At 38.5% G+C, this 17,332-nt stretch overlaps 1 protein-coding gene across 1 annotated transcript; it reads left to right on the top strand.

The window, feature by feature from the left end:
• The first annotated feature begins 554 nt into the window (after positions 1-554).
• degs2 (delta 4-desaturase, sphingolipid 2) lies at positions 555-16,216 on the top strand. The gene is made up of 3 exons (XM_088925302.1): positions 555-699; positions 9,702-10,444; positions 15,306-16,216. The coding sequence occupies exons 1-3, from the start codon at positions 618-620 to the stop codon at positions 15,447-15,449; spliced, it is 969 nt and encodes a 322-aa protein (XP_088781428.1). The 5' UTR covers positions 555-617; the 3' UTR covers positions 15,450-16,216.
• Positions 16,217-17,332: the final 1,116 nt, after the last annotated feature.

Raw genomic sequence — 17,332 nt, forward strand, 5'->3', positions numbered from 1 at the left:
GGTGGTCACTTGGTTTCTTATGTGTTTGAAATAAACATCCAAACTTTTGCATTTTAGAAATTACGTTATATTATTAAAGAGCTAGTAGCGCTTTTGTGTTGCTTTAAAGACTTTTCAGAAGTGATGTACAGGTCTACAATTACTATCTGGCTTTCTTGCAACCCCCCGTTGAAACATGTTAAAAATGCCACAACTTTTTTTGAAATTATTTTTTCAATTCCGAACTACCGGTACTGGCATTTATTCGATTTCATTTGGAAATAGTTCTACCAGCGCTGGGACAACGTTTTGTTTTGCATCTGAGCATAGGAGGTCATTTTCATACCTGTACCGAGCGTTTGTTTGTTTTGTTTTTTTTAATCCATGCTCGGGGCAGGATTTATTTTTGAAATGTCTTGGGTGGGGGTGATCGAGGAGATCAATTTCACCGACAAAAACGGATGTGTAACGGGGAGCGCGAAATGACCAGCGAGGTGAGTTCACACAATTGGTACTGTGCTATGACTCCTGGAGGGAGGAGCCTTCGCTCACATCTTCCACCTTGGGCAGAAGTTGTACCTGTGCATTAGTGTGTGCGGGGAGCAGGTGTACACTGTGAAAAACGAGCAGTAGTGGCTATGGGGAGTAAAACCGGGAGAGAGGACTTTGAATGGGTCTACACAGACCAACCGCACACCTCGAGAAGAAGGGAGATTTTAGGTACGTTATACAAATACTTTTCTCATCTCGGGTGGGTGTCTTACAGATTTCATTCCTGAAGTTCAAGGATTTGCTATTCAGACAACGAATAATAAGACGCGTAAAGTTAAAATGACAACGGAAGGGTATTGCGCCCGTTTCATTTTGTAGTAGTAGGGAATGTTAAAGTTTTGTCGTTTAAACGAGAATGTAATTACTTGTTTTTTAAACTACGTGTAAAATGTAATTTCAAAATGACGCGGTGAGGAACTTTATTGTAAGATATAATTCAACACCCACCCCCCTTTTTTAAAATGTATCTGGATGTTTCTACTTGTGGTTATAAATGTCAGGGGTAATAATGTTTGGGGGTAATTGTGCTTTCCAGTTACAGAATGGCTCTGTAGACTGATTCGGACGACACAAGGTTCAGCGTTTTTAACACGGGAAATCTTTCGAGTGATTAATAGGAATATTTCCTGGTTTCATTCAAATGTGTGTGTAAACATGGAAAAGGGCTGTTTTTTTCATTTGTGATACAAAGGCGTATTCATTATATTATGGTAAGATATGGTTGATCCCCTTTAAATGTGTTGCGCGTTATTTGTCCAAGTCGGGCGGTTTGGAGCGAGGGGCTGCAACACAGCTTTGTGAAGTTGTCAACCAGTAGTGTCCAGTCCTGGTCCTGGACGATGGGAGACCCGTGTCTGCTGGTGTTCATTCCAGCTGAGCCGGTTGTCACTGATACTTAGTGACGCCTTTAATGCCATCTCCGTGGTCTTTAAAACCTTTGTTTACCGGCTTCTTCACTCAGCTCTTGGTTTCAAAAGTGCTCTGCCGCAAGCGGATTGTTCCAACAACTGAAGTTCACAGACCTCTACGCTTTCACTCCTAAACATAAGAGGTGAATTTGCGACTGTCTAAATAACTCCCGATCGGTGATAAATATAGGATTAACAGACTCGGGTAAAATCGAGAGTGGATCAAACACATATGGTTACAGTTCAATTACCTGAATGTCAGGTGCTGAAACTCAAGACTTAATAAAGGGCTGAAGCCAGTGACAAATCACCTTCGATTTTTTTTTCAGAGCTAACAACATTTTTGACGCCTCAAATAGAAAATTGAAATCGGCCAATAAACAGAAGACAAAAGTGTTTCCCTGGACCAGGGTCGATGGTCAAGACTAGTGTATACCAGCCACAGGTGCAGATCCTTAGCCACAGAGAACTTAATATTCTCACACGCATTTGAAAACATATTCATAACTGTATTGTCATGTTTTAAAGTCCAGTTGTCCTGATTTAAGGTCAATGCACCATATCAGAAAGTAAAGGCTTGCAGAACTTTAATTAAATATAGTCAACATTGGTTAAAACATGGCCCCATATTTATGTCAAGTTGCTTATTATTTACCAGTTACCTGCTTTGATTTCATAGTATTGATACAGGTTTGCATGCTGAGCTTATTTAGTGTTTATAATATAATGTCACTGTAGGTCACACCATTAGGGATAAGATCCTGTGACACTTTTGAGCACATTTAAGACTGTTCCTGTTAGCTCCTGTGTTGAGCAGTTCTGAGTAAGGTTCTAGAGTTACTTGGATGTACTGTAATAATAATAATAATAATAATAATAATAATTGCTTACACTTATATAGCGCTTTTCTGGACACTCCACTCAAAACGCTTTACAGATAATGGGGACTCCCCTCCACCACCACCAATGTGCAGCATTCACCTGGATGATGTGACGGCAGCCATAGTGCACCAGAACGCTCACCACACATCAGCTGTCAGTGGGGAGGAGAGCAGAGTAATGAAGCCAATTCATAGATGGGGATTATTAGGAGGCCATGATTGGTAAATGCCAGGGGGAAATTTGGCCAGGACACCGGGGTTACACCCCTACTCTTTCAAGAACCACCCTGGGATTTTTAATGACCACAGATAGTCAGGACCTCGTTTTTACATCTCATCCGAAGGACGACGTCTGTTTACAGGACAGTGTCCCCGTCACTATACTGGGATATTAGGACCCACATGGACCGCAGGGTGAGCACCCCCTGCTGGCCCCACTAACACCTCTTCCAGCAGCAAGCTTAGTTTTTCCCAGGAGGCCTGGGTACTGACCAGGCTTGCACCTGCTTAGCTTCAGTGGGTTGCCAGTTGTGAGTTGCAGAGTGATATGGCTGCTGGCCCTATCAAAATCATCTACAACACAGCTGAGTAGTGTGTACCAGACTCCTACAACCCTTTGTGTAAAAGAAATACCCCCTGTTCTTAGTTTTAAATGCTCTTGCTGTAAATTTCAGAGGACACATCAAGCATGAGAGACATTCATTTGGATGTAATCTCACACTACATCAATATGGCACATTGCACTCATGTCTGCATCTCTCTTTCAGAATGTGCAAAGTCAGCAGGGGAATCCTGTCGTTCCCAGAAAGTGAAAAAGTTCTAAGATCACACTCCATGGGGCTTTAAATCTCACTTTGAGAAGCATTAGACCTTAGCAGTTATGGGTTTGTATTTCACTGTTGGTTCTGAAGACGTCCATTGGGTTGACTTTGTCAATGCCTTTGAAGATTTTGCACGATTTAATCAGGTCGCCTCACCGTTGTTTGTTCAAGTCTTAACAGACTGTTTTTTTGTATCCTATCAGCCCAAAATGTACTTGGTTAAACGTCTTTGTATTTTTCCAGAACAGGAATGCTTATTTTGTAATTCACATCTGAATCCAAATCCTCTGCTGTTCAGTAATCAAATAATTAAAACAGATGTTTTGCTACAGTATATGATAAATATATAGCTGGAATGTTACATCTAGGAATCTACCTATTGTGTAACCTGATGAGTGGGTTGCATACACATGACATTGAAGTTATAAGTCTATCCATTAAGTGCCTTGTTATGAAAACATTTTAATGTCTTGAAATCAATGCATTTCACAACCTTTCAGTGTGCAGTTTGATAAGTGGCACTTCGACTATACTTCATATCAAAAGCCGATGTGTGTAAGGATAAGCCACTGAGCCCCAGCCACTGAAAACCAAGTTATTATTATTAATTGAAAAGACCAGGCTACATTCCATCTGAGTGCTGGACTTACCTTGGAATGAAAAAACATTTAGTACAGCATCATCAGCCTTTCTATGACTAAGTCTTGGAAAATGGGGTTAGTTGTTTTTGCTCTGGCAGCAGCTGTTGTTGTTTTCGAGATGTATGGTTTTTGGATGGGGTCTGACATCTAATCCAACATTCACGGTTTCATTAAGGCACGACCATGTCTGCTTCTTATGTTTCAGCAAAATGAATGGAGGCTAATTTGGACTGTCTAGGCTGTGCTCACATGCAAAGATAAATGGCAGCACCTATTGTGCTACCAAGGTATGAGCTTGGCAGGGCATTATTGAAAAGATTAGCTTCATAACTTGCAGCTGGCCTTGTGACTGAATATGTAAACATTAGACAATATATTTCTTCGGTGACATCTTAATGTAATGAAACCTTTAAAAAAAATCAAGACCTGTAGAGCCAATCATTGTAATCTACTGAAGGATGCCAAGTGCATTAATTAAAAAAAACACTGAGTTCTGTTGCTTTTTTTAAAAGGCATGAAGAATATCATTTTAATGCAGAGGACCATGTGAAATGGCCATCTTAACCATTACACTTTCCAGAACTATCAAGATAAAAGTATGTTGCTTTTACTGAGATTATAGGACAATGGCAGATTTTCTCAAGTAAATATGGCTTTTGCAAAATTTGGCATGTTTATTCTTCAAGTCTGATGTGACTCTAATAAACCGCATTAGTACAGTATGTTCTCTGTAGGTTGAATGACGTTATTTGTCTTGTGATGAAGATTCTTAATAGTTCAATTGAGAGACTTAATAAAATTCAGTCGCATGTTTAAAAAAGTGAGAAAACCTAAATGTGTTTGTTATTTCTTACATGTTATTTTTCTTAATATTATGAAGTGGCATTTAGCATTGCTGCCACACAGTTCTTGTGTCCTGGGTGTAATTTTAGACTGGAGAACCATTGGTGTGGAGTTTGCATGTTCCCCTCAAGTCTGCTTGGGTTTTCTTCATGTGCTCTGGTATCCTGCTTTCAAAAAACATGCCATCTAGCTTATGTGGAGTCTCTAAATGATCAGTTTTAGTGCTCATAATAAGTCTGTAACTGGCTTTCTTCGATGGATGTTATAACTCACACAGTCATATACTGTACATTACAACTCCCACTGACAGTAAAAGTCTTTGATAAGGTTTTAGTATTGTGTGAAATAGCTCACTGTCCTGAAGCTTATGATGCAATATTTCCTTAGTTTTCTATCTTTGCTACCAAAGATATTCCACTTAACCCAGTCTTATTAAATGTGTTCATTTTTCTTTCTCTTTAGAGTTGGCATGAATCAGGATGGTTATTGTGGTCTTTGAAGAATGTATTTATGAACTTTCACATATTAAGAGGCAGACTCCCATCATTAACAATGTGCTAATCAGTCATGGACATAGTGCCCTTCCATTCATTGTAAGAAACCACATCTTATAAGAAGACAGAGGAAGTAGTTGCTTTGCAGTCTTAAATTGTATAAAGTTCTTCTGGATTATTAATTTGATTCTTATGTTGCCCCTTCTTTAATATAATTACTCTTTGTTGAAAATTCAAAAAGGCATCGAGTTTCTTGAGATGGAAGATGAAAAGAGCTATATGAGAGATTTGGTGATCCATCTTTAGGTTTGACTTCTTAACATGATATGCGAATAACACAGTAAAGCTGAAATAGAATCTGAACGTTTTTAATAATAAACTAGTATGTATACTTGTATAAACACAAGCAATTTTATGTTCTGAGATTGCTTGACAGCTTCATATTTCAGCTATACTGCTTGTTTTTACATGGAATGAGATTACCTTCACACTTGTTGCAGTGAGAAAAATAAATTAAAAAAACCCAGTTACCAATCCCCAAGAGCTGCAGCAGAGACACAGGTGAGGAAAAATAACAATGTGAGGCTAAGGATTAATAATTTGAACACCTGCTTTCATTGGCTGGTTTGCTTTTAAATCTTCATTTGCTGTTGTGAAAATTAAGGATCACACATAAGAGTCTGCATTAGGGTGCTAGTTTAAAACAGATTATTACAGTGAATAATGCAAGTATATCGCCTACAATTCAACGTATTTGTGAGCATATACAGTATGGTTTGGCATTTTACTAAACTAGGACTGAGGTTCGGTTTTTTATAAAATATTATTTCCAGGGGAAGTTTTTAGCAATGTAACTGCAAAACTCAATTTGCATTTAAAGCAGAAGAAATGCTCTCACACAAAGTGGGCTTGATGGTCCCATTTATGATGCCTGGTTACTGATTAATCTTGGCCAGGATCACCTTTTGGCTAATTTACAGTCATGGAAGTTTACAGCAGCAACTATTTCAAATACCAGTGATACTCAACATTTCTGACAAAACTGAAACACCTTACACAATACTTTATCTCTTGTGTGTACAAGACAACATTATCAATATACAAAACAATTACCACAATCATGCTGTTTTATACCAGTAGTGTTCCTGGTCTTGCCATGTGATTATGGACTCTAAGCATATCAATTTCATTACAATGTGCTATATTTTAATCTTTAACTTCATAAAATAGCACCTAAAGTAGTTTCCACCATGCAGCATCTTGGACAGAAACAAAATATACCTTAAACGCTCCAGAACATCTAAGGTCTTCATGGGATTAACCAAGAGCTTTTTTAGAATATACAAGATTATTCATATGTTAATAAGGTTAGATTTGCAGTTGTGTCTAAAAGGTGCTGGATATAAATCGGGATTCCAGATTCACTCCTCTTACTTTTTTTAAATTCATTAAATTGTTTGCCCAAGTCAGAGAAGGTTGTGCTGTGAACCCTTCTGTAAACAAACACCATGCCATAGTGCTTTAAACATCTGTTGTGCCTCAGTTGCCAGAACATTACAGTGTTTGTGTTACTGTGTTGTTACCTACCCAACAACAGACAATGGTGCGTGCACAATGGACAACCATCAGCCTAATTCTTTAGTTTGCACGTGCATTTGTAAGATAATTAAACAAATGTACACTATGTGTAATTATTTTTCATACATGTATGCACATCACAAAATCCTAAATACAATCCTAAATACCTGATTAAATATAGTCTTCCGTGAAATTCCAGGTATGACATTCTATCTATAATGTATATAATGGACGATTTAGGTTTGGACATCCTTATACAGAAGTGACAGCTTTCAAATTCCATGCAAATAAGCTGACGACATTTTGTAGCTCGTCCTGCATACTGCAACCACACACACCAATTAACCACAAAAAGACAGGGCTTTATAGTGTATTCTTTTTTGCTCTATAAATGACTGCATTTTCAAACAGGCCATCTACAAAATCTTACCAAGATACATAGAGCTTGGACCAAATCGTTTGGGTTTTGCGGCATATTAAATTTCTCCATGTTTTGTACCCTATCGTGTTGTTACAGCGATGGTGTACAAAGGGAGTGTCTGCAAGTGGAAAGTTTTAGTGAGCAGTTGTGAATGGATGACTTGGAATAGATTTGCATGACCCAAATTCACATGCAGCGGGTTTGCAGACTTCTGATGTTTACTCAATGGCATGCAGTCGCCGCAGTAGAGGTTTTTCCTATGGAATAATATAATGAAAGGAGCCAGAATAGGATTGCGCTGAATAACCTGGGAAAATTAAAAGAAGAGCTAATACCGTAGGATTGTACATATCGACATTATTACATCGTCCGTCTCCAAGCACACAGGGTTTCTAATCCCATCACAGTATGTCTGGCATGTATGCGCTTGCGCTGTCAGTGACCGTGCTTGAATCGCTCGACTTGGCGTGTAGTGTATATGCTATTACTCCTATGCTTCCCAACCTTTTTGAAACGTTGCCTCTTCGGGACGTTTGCACCGATCGTGCATTTTCCATCTAGAACAGCCCTCTGAAAGTTATTTTTAGTGTGGGTGAATACGTACACGCAAAAAGAAGCATCCATCCCTCACCTAATTGTTTCATTTAGTAATTCATGTGCACGTAACAACGGCTACGAAGGACAGAAGGCCGTTTGGTGTTTCAAACGAGTTTTTAATGGCGAATGCAGTATGTTAGTTTTATGTGGAATAAATATTAATACATATTTTTTATTAATAACCGTCATACACAATAGCTCTTAGTTTTCGTAGCTTTGATTGGTCGTTTGTACGCCGGTGTACTGTATATGTACGGGAGAGTCGAACATATTTTTTAAAAAGTGGAGCTAAACTCCACTTGAACTGAATTAGAGACCAAGTATTATTGCCCTGTAAGGGGTAGCAATTCTAACGAGTTTTAAGAGGATCATGAGAAATAACAGTGATGAATTAATGGCTGTTGCTGTTCAGGCTAATATTGAAGTATTATGTTGTTATTCTATTATAAAAAATGACAACTGTTGCGGATGTAGCAATTCGTGATATTATACTGTTTTTGGTCGTACATTACAAAAAAAATGATATGATATTGTTTTCTGTTGGAATTCATGTAAGCCATCCGAATAAGTTAATTTGTAAAACGGTAGGTTTTAATTATCCAATGCACTATACAGTACTGATAGGTATACGTATGGAAAATTATGTAAAATACATGATTATGTTACATTTCCTAAAGTCATTTTTGCAGGCTTCCATACTATCCATGTTGAGTGTGTTGCAACTTGGGGTTGGTTACGGTGTACACACCATTTATTATCATTTATCATGTTAATGATATTTTTAATTAACGATAACCAAGACACTAGTCTTCACAGTATTTAAGTTTCGTTAATGGGGCCCTGTGTTTGTTTTACATTAAAAAGCCGTTGAGATAATGTGAGCTCTGAAGGCTGTGTTTCATATTGCATCAGAGGGACCTGCATGTTGCATTTTAAAACATACAAATAAAGTGGAAAAATACGGACTATGCACACCATGTGAATTAAATGTGGCCGAAGCTGTTCGTTATACAAGCTAGCAATAATAATGAAGTAATAAGATGTGTGACTCATTAGATATGGATTTGTGCTGAAAGTGATTGACTGAACTATGCGAGTAACAGGGACTGTCTGGAGCAATTAAAAACAACTTTAATTTGCCCTGTATTTTTCATATATTTTATGCATATCAGTTTACTTGAGCCTTGAGCGGTGAACGTTGTGATGTGAGAGGCTGTTTTCTTACCGCACTACTTTCTTAAGTAATAGCTACACAGCACATTTCCAGAGTCCGGTGAAAATAACCGTTTTTGGTGTGTTTTATGTATTAGTGCTGTAAATCACAAGGCTGTTTTGTTGCGACTTTTGAAGTGTCAGCGTTGTACAAGAATTCCCCCGGCTGTTCCTTCGCCCAACACCTTCCGTTCTTTCAAACGGCTAAACAATGTGTTCTCCATTTAAAGGACGATTGTAGAGACGGGTTCCACCCCAGGAGGGGGAACATTAAGCTTTGCTTCAGTTAACATAATTGCTGAGTTACAGCCATAATACTGCCATTCACAGTAATGTTTGTTTGTTGATCCCCTCGGCCATTTAACACAATACACTGTCAAGAACCCTATTAAAGTAGATCCCTTTAATTATTTTAATGAAAGGGCAAATTAAGGATTATGCTTTTAGAATAGAAAAATCTCTTACCCCATTTATCAATGACTGTTATTACACAGTCACAGCAGAGCGAAAAAGACTGTAAATATTAGTATATAGGTTATGATGCAGAGGAAATACCGGAGTTGTAATAATGGCAACATCATTGACCAAGACCAGTATTGTTAATATATAGTAATCTGTAAGAAGTATGCTTGATTGCAGATGCACACCTACAATGGCCAGCCTGACCTGCAATTCAATTTATTAATCTGCCAACCTGTATGGAATATGGAAGGAACCATATTACCAAAAGAAGTGGAGGAACATATTAAATAGTTTGCACCTTTGTTTCCCCAGCTAAGTACCCCGAGATCAAGTCCCTGATGGGCCCCGACCCCCTGTTGAAGTGGATCGTTTCGGGGATGGTCATCATGCAGCTGCTGGCGTGTTACCTGGTGCGTGGGCTCTCCTGGAAGTGGGTCCTGTTCTGCGCCTACGCGTTTGGGGGCTGCATCAACCACTCCCTGACCCTGGCCATCCATGACATCTCCCACAACGTGGCTTTCGGCAACAAGCAGGCCAAGTGGAACCGCTGGTTCGCAATGTTTGCCAACCTGCCTGTCGGCATGCCGTACTCGGCCTCCTTCAAGAAGTACCACATTGACCACCACCGGTACTTGGGGGGGGATGGGCTGGACGTTGACGTGCCCACCAATCTGGAGGGTTGGTTCTTCTGCACGCCGCTTCGCAAGGTCGTGTGGCTCTTCTTCCAGCCTTTCTTCTACGCCCTGCGCCCGCTCTGTGTCAATCCGAAGCCTGTCACCCGGATGGAAGTGTCCAACGCTATGGTCCAGTTGTCTGCTGACTTTGTCATCTACTACCTGTGGGGCCTGAAGCCGGTGGTGTACCTACTGGCTGGGTCCATACTGTGTATGGGCCTGCACCCCATCTCAGGGCACTTTATTGCAGAGCACTACATGTTCCTCAAGGGGCACGAAACATACTCCTACTACGGCCCCCTCAACTTCATCACCTTCAATGTGGGATACCACATGGAGCACCACGACTTCCCCAGCATCCCTGGCAGCAAGTTGCCATTGGTAAAATTCTTTCCATTATTAAATCCCATTTATATTTTTGCCTTTTTATTACTAATTATTATGATTATTATGATTTATTGTTATCAATAATAACAAATTTATTATTATGGTTATTAGTACACTTATATGACAGGTAATGGGGACTCCCCTCCACCAGTGTGCAGCCCCAACCTGGATGATGCGTTGGCAGCCAACGTGCTCCAGTATGCTCACCACACATTGGCTACTGGTGGGGAGGAGAGCAGAGTAATGAAGCCCTTTCAGAGATGGGGATTATTAGGTGGCCATGATTGATAAAAGCCAGGGCCCTTATTGATAAATTTGGCCCTCACTCTTTTAGATTTTTAATGACCATGGAGAGTCAAGACCTTGGTTTTTTGCCTCATCTGATGGATGGCACCTTTTTGCTGTATAGCATCTCCATCACTATACTGGCTCACAGACCACAGGGTGAGGACCCCCTACTGGTCCCCCTAACACCTCTTCCAGCAGCAACCTTAGCTTTCCCAGGAGGTCTCCCATCCAGGTAGTGACCAGGCTCACACCTGCTGAGCTTCAGTGGTTTTCCAGCTGTAAGTTGCAGGGTGATATAGCTGCTTGCTTCTTGATACACATAATCTTATATCCGAAACAATCAAGTCTGATGCCCATGAAATTATTTTTTGTTTATGCTTAATTTTCCCTGGCTCGACTTTTATTTTAGCATTGCATGCTCAGAAACATCTGGCTCCCATTTTTGTGTTAGAAGAACGGTCTCTTTGACTGTGACTGGAGAAACCTGTTAGGCAATCCATTAAACAGTACAGGCTTCATCATGTGGGCTCTGTCACTGTTACAAAAGCTTCAAAATGTATATGTACCCTGCACTTGTGTTATTTTGTCCGGTAACCTTTTGCACAGGAAGATATTCCCTAACGTTATAGTTAATAGAATAGAAACACAACTTAGAGTTTTTTTTTTATTTTGGCTCACTTTATACTTACACATTTACTTATTTTAATATTGGGGCTTTACACTTTCTTATATGTAATTCACATGTACATTGCCAAAGACACAATATAGTTGCTGTAACAGTCTGTCTGCTTTTCACTTGGACGTTGGTGGAAACAATTTATCATATAAGATATCAGGGAGCGGCTGATTGGCTGGAGTGCAAGGAACTGAAACAGAACTTGGGTGTGATGGTTCTGAAGCAGTGTGTTTTTTGGATTGAGCCAAGGTCAGAATTAGGGCCCAGTTGTCACAGTCCTGATTCCTCTAGCTTTTCCATACCTGCTTCAGAAAGTAATTGAATGATCGCTTATTTTATGTGGGGGTTGCTGCAATTTCTGCTAAGCAACAAAGCCCTCATTAAGCCAGTTTAAATTGTCATTCAAAGTTAAGCACTTAATATTTCAATGGACATAGATGTTAGAATAAGAAGCTGAGTGGATCATGACACTCTGTCTTCATATATATTCTGTATATTATTCAGGTTATACAGCATCTGTGGTCTGTGGTTGTGCCCCAGATTCATACTGCAATCTCTCAGGCTCTTCCTTACATTACTGTATCTATCTTACATTTCCCACATAGGTCACAGACATGCTCACCAGAACAAAAGGCCATCTATCTGATGCAGTGGGTTTGAGCACTTTCAAGAGTGCTGGCGAGGGAATACCACAGTAACACTCTCATTTTACACTTGGAAAGCAATGATTCTGCAATTTCAGCTGGACCTCCTATCACAGTTTACCTGTGGCACTGAAAATAGCTGATATATGGTAACTGATATGATTCACCAGTGGGAAACCTGATATGGAAGAATTGCCTCTTATCCCTTTGCAGTTAAACAGATTTCATGGTGAGTCATGAGTTTGTGAAAAAGACTTTTTCTTTGAGGTTAGGTCTGTAGTCTTTGATGTACTCTTAAACCAGTGGTTTTCAAGCCTTTTCATCTGATAACACACCAGTATAGGCAAATACCAAACCTGGAGAAAATGGCACATGCCATAAGCAGTGTCTCTTGTGCTATCTTTAAGTACTCATACCAGAATTACTGTACAGTATATCAAAGTATTTTTTTGCATTAGCGAGGTGTTCAGTAACTTACCTGAGCCTGCGTTATAACCCACTATCCCAACTCATGTCTTAAAACACTGATTCCTGGAATGGTGCACCTTTAGTCCTTTCTGACTTGGCCCTAAAAGCAAAGAGAAGTCTGTTTACTTCTCTCTACGCATGGAGAAGAGGAGTTTAGAGGAATTCGTGCAACAGAGAAGAGTGCAAATTCCAGAAAAACTCTGAAAGGTAGTCCAGTATTGAGGTAGTACCTGGTCTAAGTCATCAATACCTAGATGAAATTTAATGTTTTTCCATTATAAAATAATCATATGCAAGGATCATTTTAATAATTCTTTGAAAGGGGAATTTAAACTCTGTTGTAATGTAGCAGAAGGTTTTGTTTTCATAATGTGCATTCTATCATGATTGGGCATTTCTGAGTGAAACTCTACACTTGAATTAGAAATTGCCTTTCCTCTTTTTTTCAGATAAGAAAAGTTAATACAAGATTCATGAGGTATTTTATTCTATTAAAACTGAATTTTGGACCTTGGATCTTTAAAGAATTATAAGTGAAGTTGAATCGTTCTTTTCTGACACACACAAATACTGCCTTAGTCACAGGGTAATGAATCTCTTATTGCCTACAGTCAGGTGTTTAATATGTAACCTATCAGGGTGAGAGGCTGAAATCAACACATAATTATGGACCTTTAAGTTCACCCTGTGTGAGTTCAATGGATTTGTGCTTTTGCAAGTACTATTCAGGTACAGCCTGAAAGCAAGAAGTTATAATCAGCTTACTTCACAATCAGCAGGGTTACAGTTGAAAACTACTTTAAATAATGATAGCTTTGCATTGATATTACAAGGTGTCTCCCACACTTCTGTCTCATTAACAGCACACACAGCACACACAGAGAAGACCCATGTACCATTAAAAACTGTGCTATGTATTGTGGAAAATACCAAGACTGAACTTTATAACTGAATCTGTGGTCAAGTTTTGGCTTAAAATGAGGAGAGTGAAAAGAAGTCTCTGTGTTAAAAATAAGATCTCTGCGGCCAGGACTGCTGTTGTGATTGGGACTACTTTGCCACTTACTTTGCAGTGAATTGGTTGGAGGTGAAGTTTGATGCAGCACCAGTTATTAATTATTGCAGTGAATCCAGCAGGTGGCACTCTTTTCTTAGGGCCAGAAAATAAAAACAACGAATCCATTCTTTAAAAACAAAATAACATTTTCAAATGTGACACTTACATTTGTCCATTTAAATGTTATTCGATTTTAATAGCTAGCTGATCCAAAGATTTCAACTTGACACTTCTTGAAAGTAGCTAATAAGCGTGTTCCAGACTCCCACCACCCACCACCCTTTGTGTAACAAATTACCTCCTGTTACCAGTTTCAAACACACCTCCCTTTCGGCACTTTAGTCTCTAGTCCTTGTGCCCTCTGATTTGTCTTTTACTATGGTTCTGAAGAGGTTCGTTTGACTTGGTCATGTGATGTTGTTGCTTGCTTGACTCAGGTTCCCTCATAATCTTCTCAATTCTACCTTTGAGCCTTAGAACATAACTGTTTGTTTTTTACTATGTATTCTACCATTGTTTGCTTTGCTGTCCCACATTATCTAGTGAATGAAAATGGTGTGTCTGTATAAACACCTAAGGCTCATAAGTAGCTTCTTCTCATTTTTTATTTTTACTTTATATTTTAGCTGCTTGCATGTAATACTCTTTGCCAGATGTTTCCCAGAAAGAGCTGTATGGTCCTTGTATAGATCCCACTGGTCCTGCATTAATTTCATTACCCAAATTTAAATATCCATACTTTATTGTACTCTCTGTTTTGTGTCATTAACTAGTTCTTAATCCGAATACATGTATTTTTTTAATGCTTCTTATTTGTAATTTATGAATTTATCTTTTACAAGGAACTTTATTGAAAGATTTCAGAGTATTAAATTAACAATTACATATGCTTTGTATCAATAGCCTGATGTACTTTAACAGGGCCTGCTTTTCCTAAACCTAAAAAAGCTTTTTCCTAAAAAAAACGTAGTCTTTCCTTAGAATCCTTTTGACATACTAATGATCCTCTAGTTTAGTTTCAATGAATGCTTCCTTAATCTTACATGTAATAAAAGTAAAACTTATGGGTCTATAATTACTTGGTCACCCTTTTTACAGATGGGCGAAACAGTCAGTTTTTCAGTCATTGCCTGGGTTGTGTGACTTTTGCTGACTGTGAATAATACAGTATCTCAATTCAATCCAATTAATCACATACCATCAGGACCTGGAGATTTCTTTTTCTTAGGTGTCTCTAGTACCTATAACATGTCTGCCTTTCCTGTGTATTATAAAACTTGTACATGTCGATGATTTCTTCCTTGGTAAACACCTGAGAAAAAATAACCTAAATTTTCCATTTCCATTTTCATCTAAAAGTTTCCCATTTTATCTCTTGAGACATTTTTTCTTAGTACCAGAAATAAGGTTTGTTCACTGTTAATATTCAAAATTAAAGATGGCACAACTGATTCATGCAGATGGTTAATGTGTTTGTACTAGTCCAGTCATTATTCTGTCATTCTGATATTGAAGGGTATTTAGGATAGTCCCTGAGGTGCTATTAAGATAATTGACTCAAGTATAATTGAATCCATTTACCAAACTATAAAGCAGGTAATAATTTAAAGAGACCAACACATTTTCTGTACTTCAGTACCTGGGTACCAGAGTTGAGGCACACAGCACTGTTTCAGAGAGTCCTGGTGACTGACACTGCTCCCTCTTCTTTGGCTCTGGCAGGTGAAGAAGATTGCAGCGGAGTACTATGACACACTGCCTCAGCACACCTCCTGGGTCAGAGTGCTGTGGGACTTTGTATTTGATGACAGCATTGGGCCTTACGCCAGGATAAAGAGGGAGTACCAACTGGCCAAAGAAGACTGACCAGACCATCTGCTAACAACAGCAAATGCAAGTTCCATCAATCCTTATACCCACAATTACAAGCTGCATTTTTTGCCGAGTTCCACAAACCAGTAGAAATGCGAGGAACATTTTTGTTGTTGTCATTTTACAAAGTGCGCAGTAGTTTTTCTGAGAAGACTAACGTCAATCCGGACATTGCAACAGTACAATGAGGAGAACCCTGTCTTCAGTGAAGTTTCTTGCTGTTCATTTTGCTCTTCTGACACTAATCTCATTACAAAGAATTGGATCTGTGGCATTGCTGCTGTGAAAAATATTTAAAATAACATTGTCACCATAATTTTCAATCATGCCTTAGACAGCATCATTCTTATATTTGTTTTAGACTGATGCTCAATTCCTCTTATTTAGCATCCTTTTTATTTCAATATAATATAAATGACCAGTCAGACTTAATGAAAGACTTGACAGCTTTAACTCAAGATTTTCAGTATTTTTTTCAGTGTTTTGCATGTTCTGAATAGTCATTAAGTATACTGGATATGAAAAAGGTACATTCTTGAGTTTTTGTGTAGAAGATTTATACAATTGTTCTATAATAATAACAATGATTATTTAACAGACTTCAGAAGTTACTGTATTTAAATTCTTAAAATGGATATATTTGTGAAAAAAGCTTGCTTTGCTTAATAAGGTGGCCTATATAAAAATATCTAAAGAAATAGATGGTTTTGTAAATATGAATGAGTATTTTGAAATAAAAATGTGAACTTGTGCAGCAGAAATAGAATCCATCCAGTTTTGATTTGCTCCATATTCAATTATAGAAGATGTTTTACATTCAAAATGCTTAAAACCCTATTGGGAACAATAGTGATTTTAGGACCATACTATTTTTAACTATAGGACCCAGTGATTTCACCAATCTGACACATGCAGTCTTGCTCTAAAATCACATTTTCTGGCCAACCATAGATTACCTGGTGAATATACCATGGCAGATATCTTGTTTTTTTAAATCTGGAAATTGAAAGTAGTCAGGTGGATTTCAGAGTCATAACTTCAATATGGCTCGATCTATGTAGCTGTAAACTGTTTCCTATATGAGGATACATGACAATATCTGCGACCTAATTTCAGACACATCATGAGGGTTTTTCACAGGACTGTTCTCTTTGATTAGGTGCAGTAAATTTGAACGAATTAGGTTTTTGGCATACAGTATATTTATGCACAAGCTCAAAAACATTCTAGGGCAGGGCTTCCAATCCATCTCCCTGAGTCAACAGAGAAGCAGCTTAATCATCAACAGCTTAAACCTGTGTAGGAGATCTAATTTAACAATCTTCCTGAGAGTTCAATGAAGATTGAACAATGAAGACCTAGAGAAACTACTGGTCTATTAGTCTTGAGGGTCTAGATTTAGAGAATTACTGACTTCCCACTTTTAAAATCACCATCTGCTGTAGTCACAGGACAGGTTTGTTTAATGCTTACTTATATCCTGTTTTAAATGATGGATATGACAGCATTTTATATAACAAACTGCATTTGTTAGATACAATTATTTGTATGGTGATCCACACTTTTCCAAAATAAAGGAAAGCGCAGCTTTCCACTCAACCAATAGCACAAAATCAAACGAGATTAACCGCCTGTGCATTTAAGTCAGCACACTGAACAAACACAGGAAAGTTTGTTTTTAAAGGCTAAACGCTGTCAGGTACTACCACACATACCATATTTGTGTTCTCAATTCATTCTGCAATGTTCACACCTCCAGGTTAAATATTTACCTTTTACGAACAAGCAACCCCAGAATGGCACAGGATATTGTCCATGCACTGTAGAATTAATGGAAGTAAGGAAACCAAAAATAGATGGTATGTGTTTATATAATG

Source organism: Atractosteus spatula, chromosome 9, assembly GCF_055471065.1.
Source record: "Atractosteus spatula isolate fAtrSpa1 chromosome 9, fAtrSpa1.hap1, whole genome shotgun sequence".
In the NCBI taxonomy this organism is placed as follows: Eukaryota; Metazoa; Chordata; class Actinopteri; order Semionotiformes; family Lepisosteidae; genus Atractosteus; species Atractosteus spatula.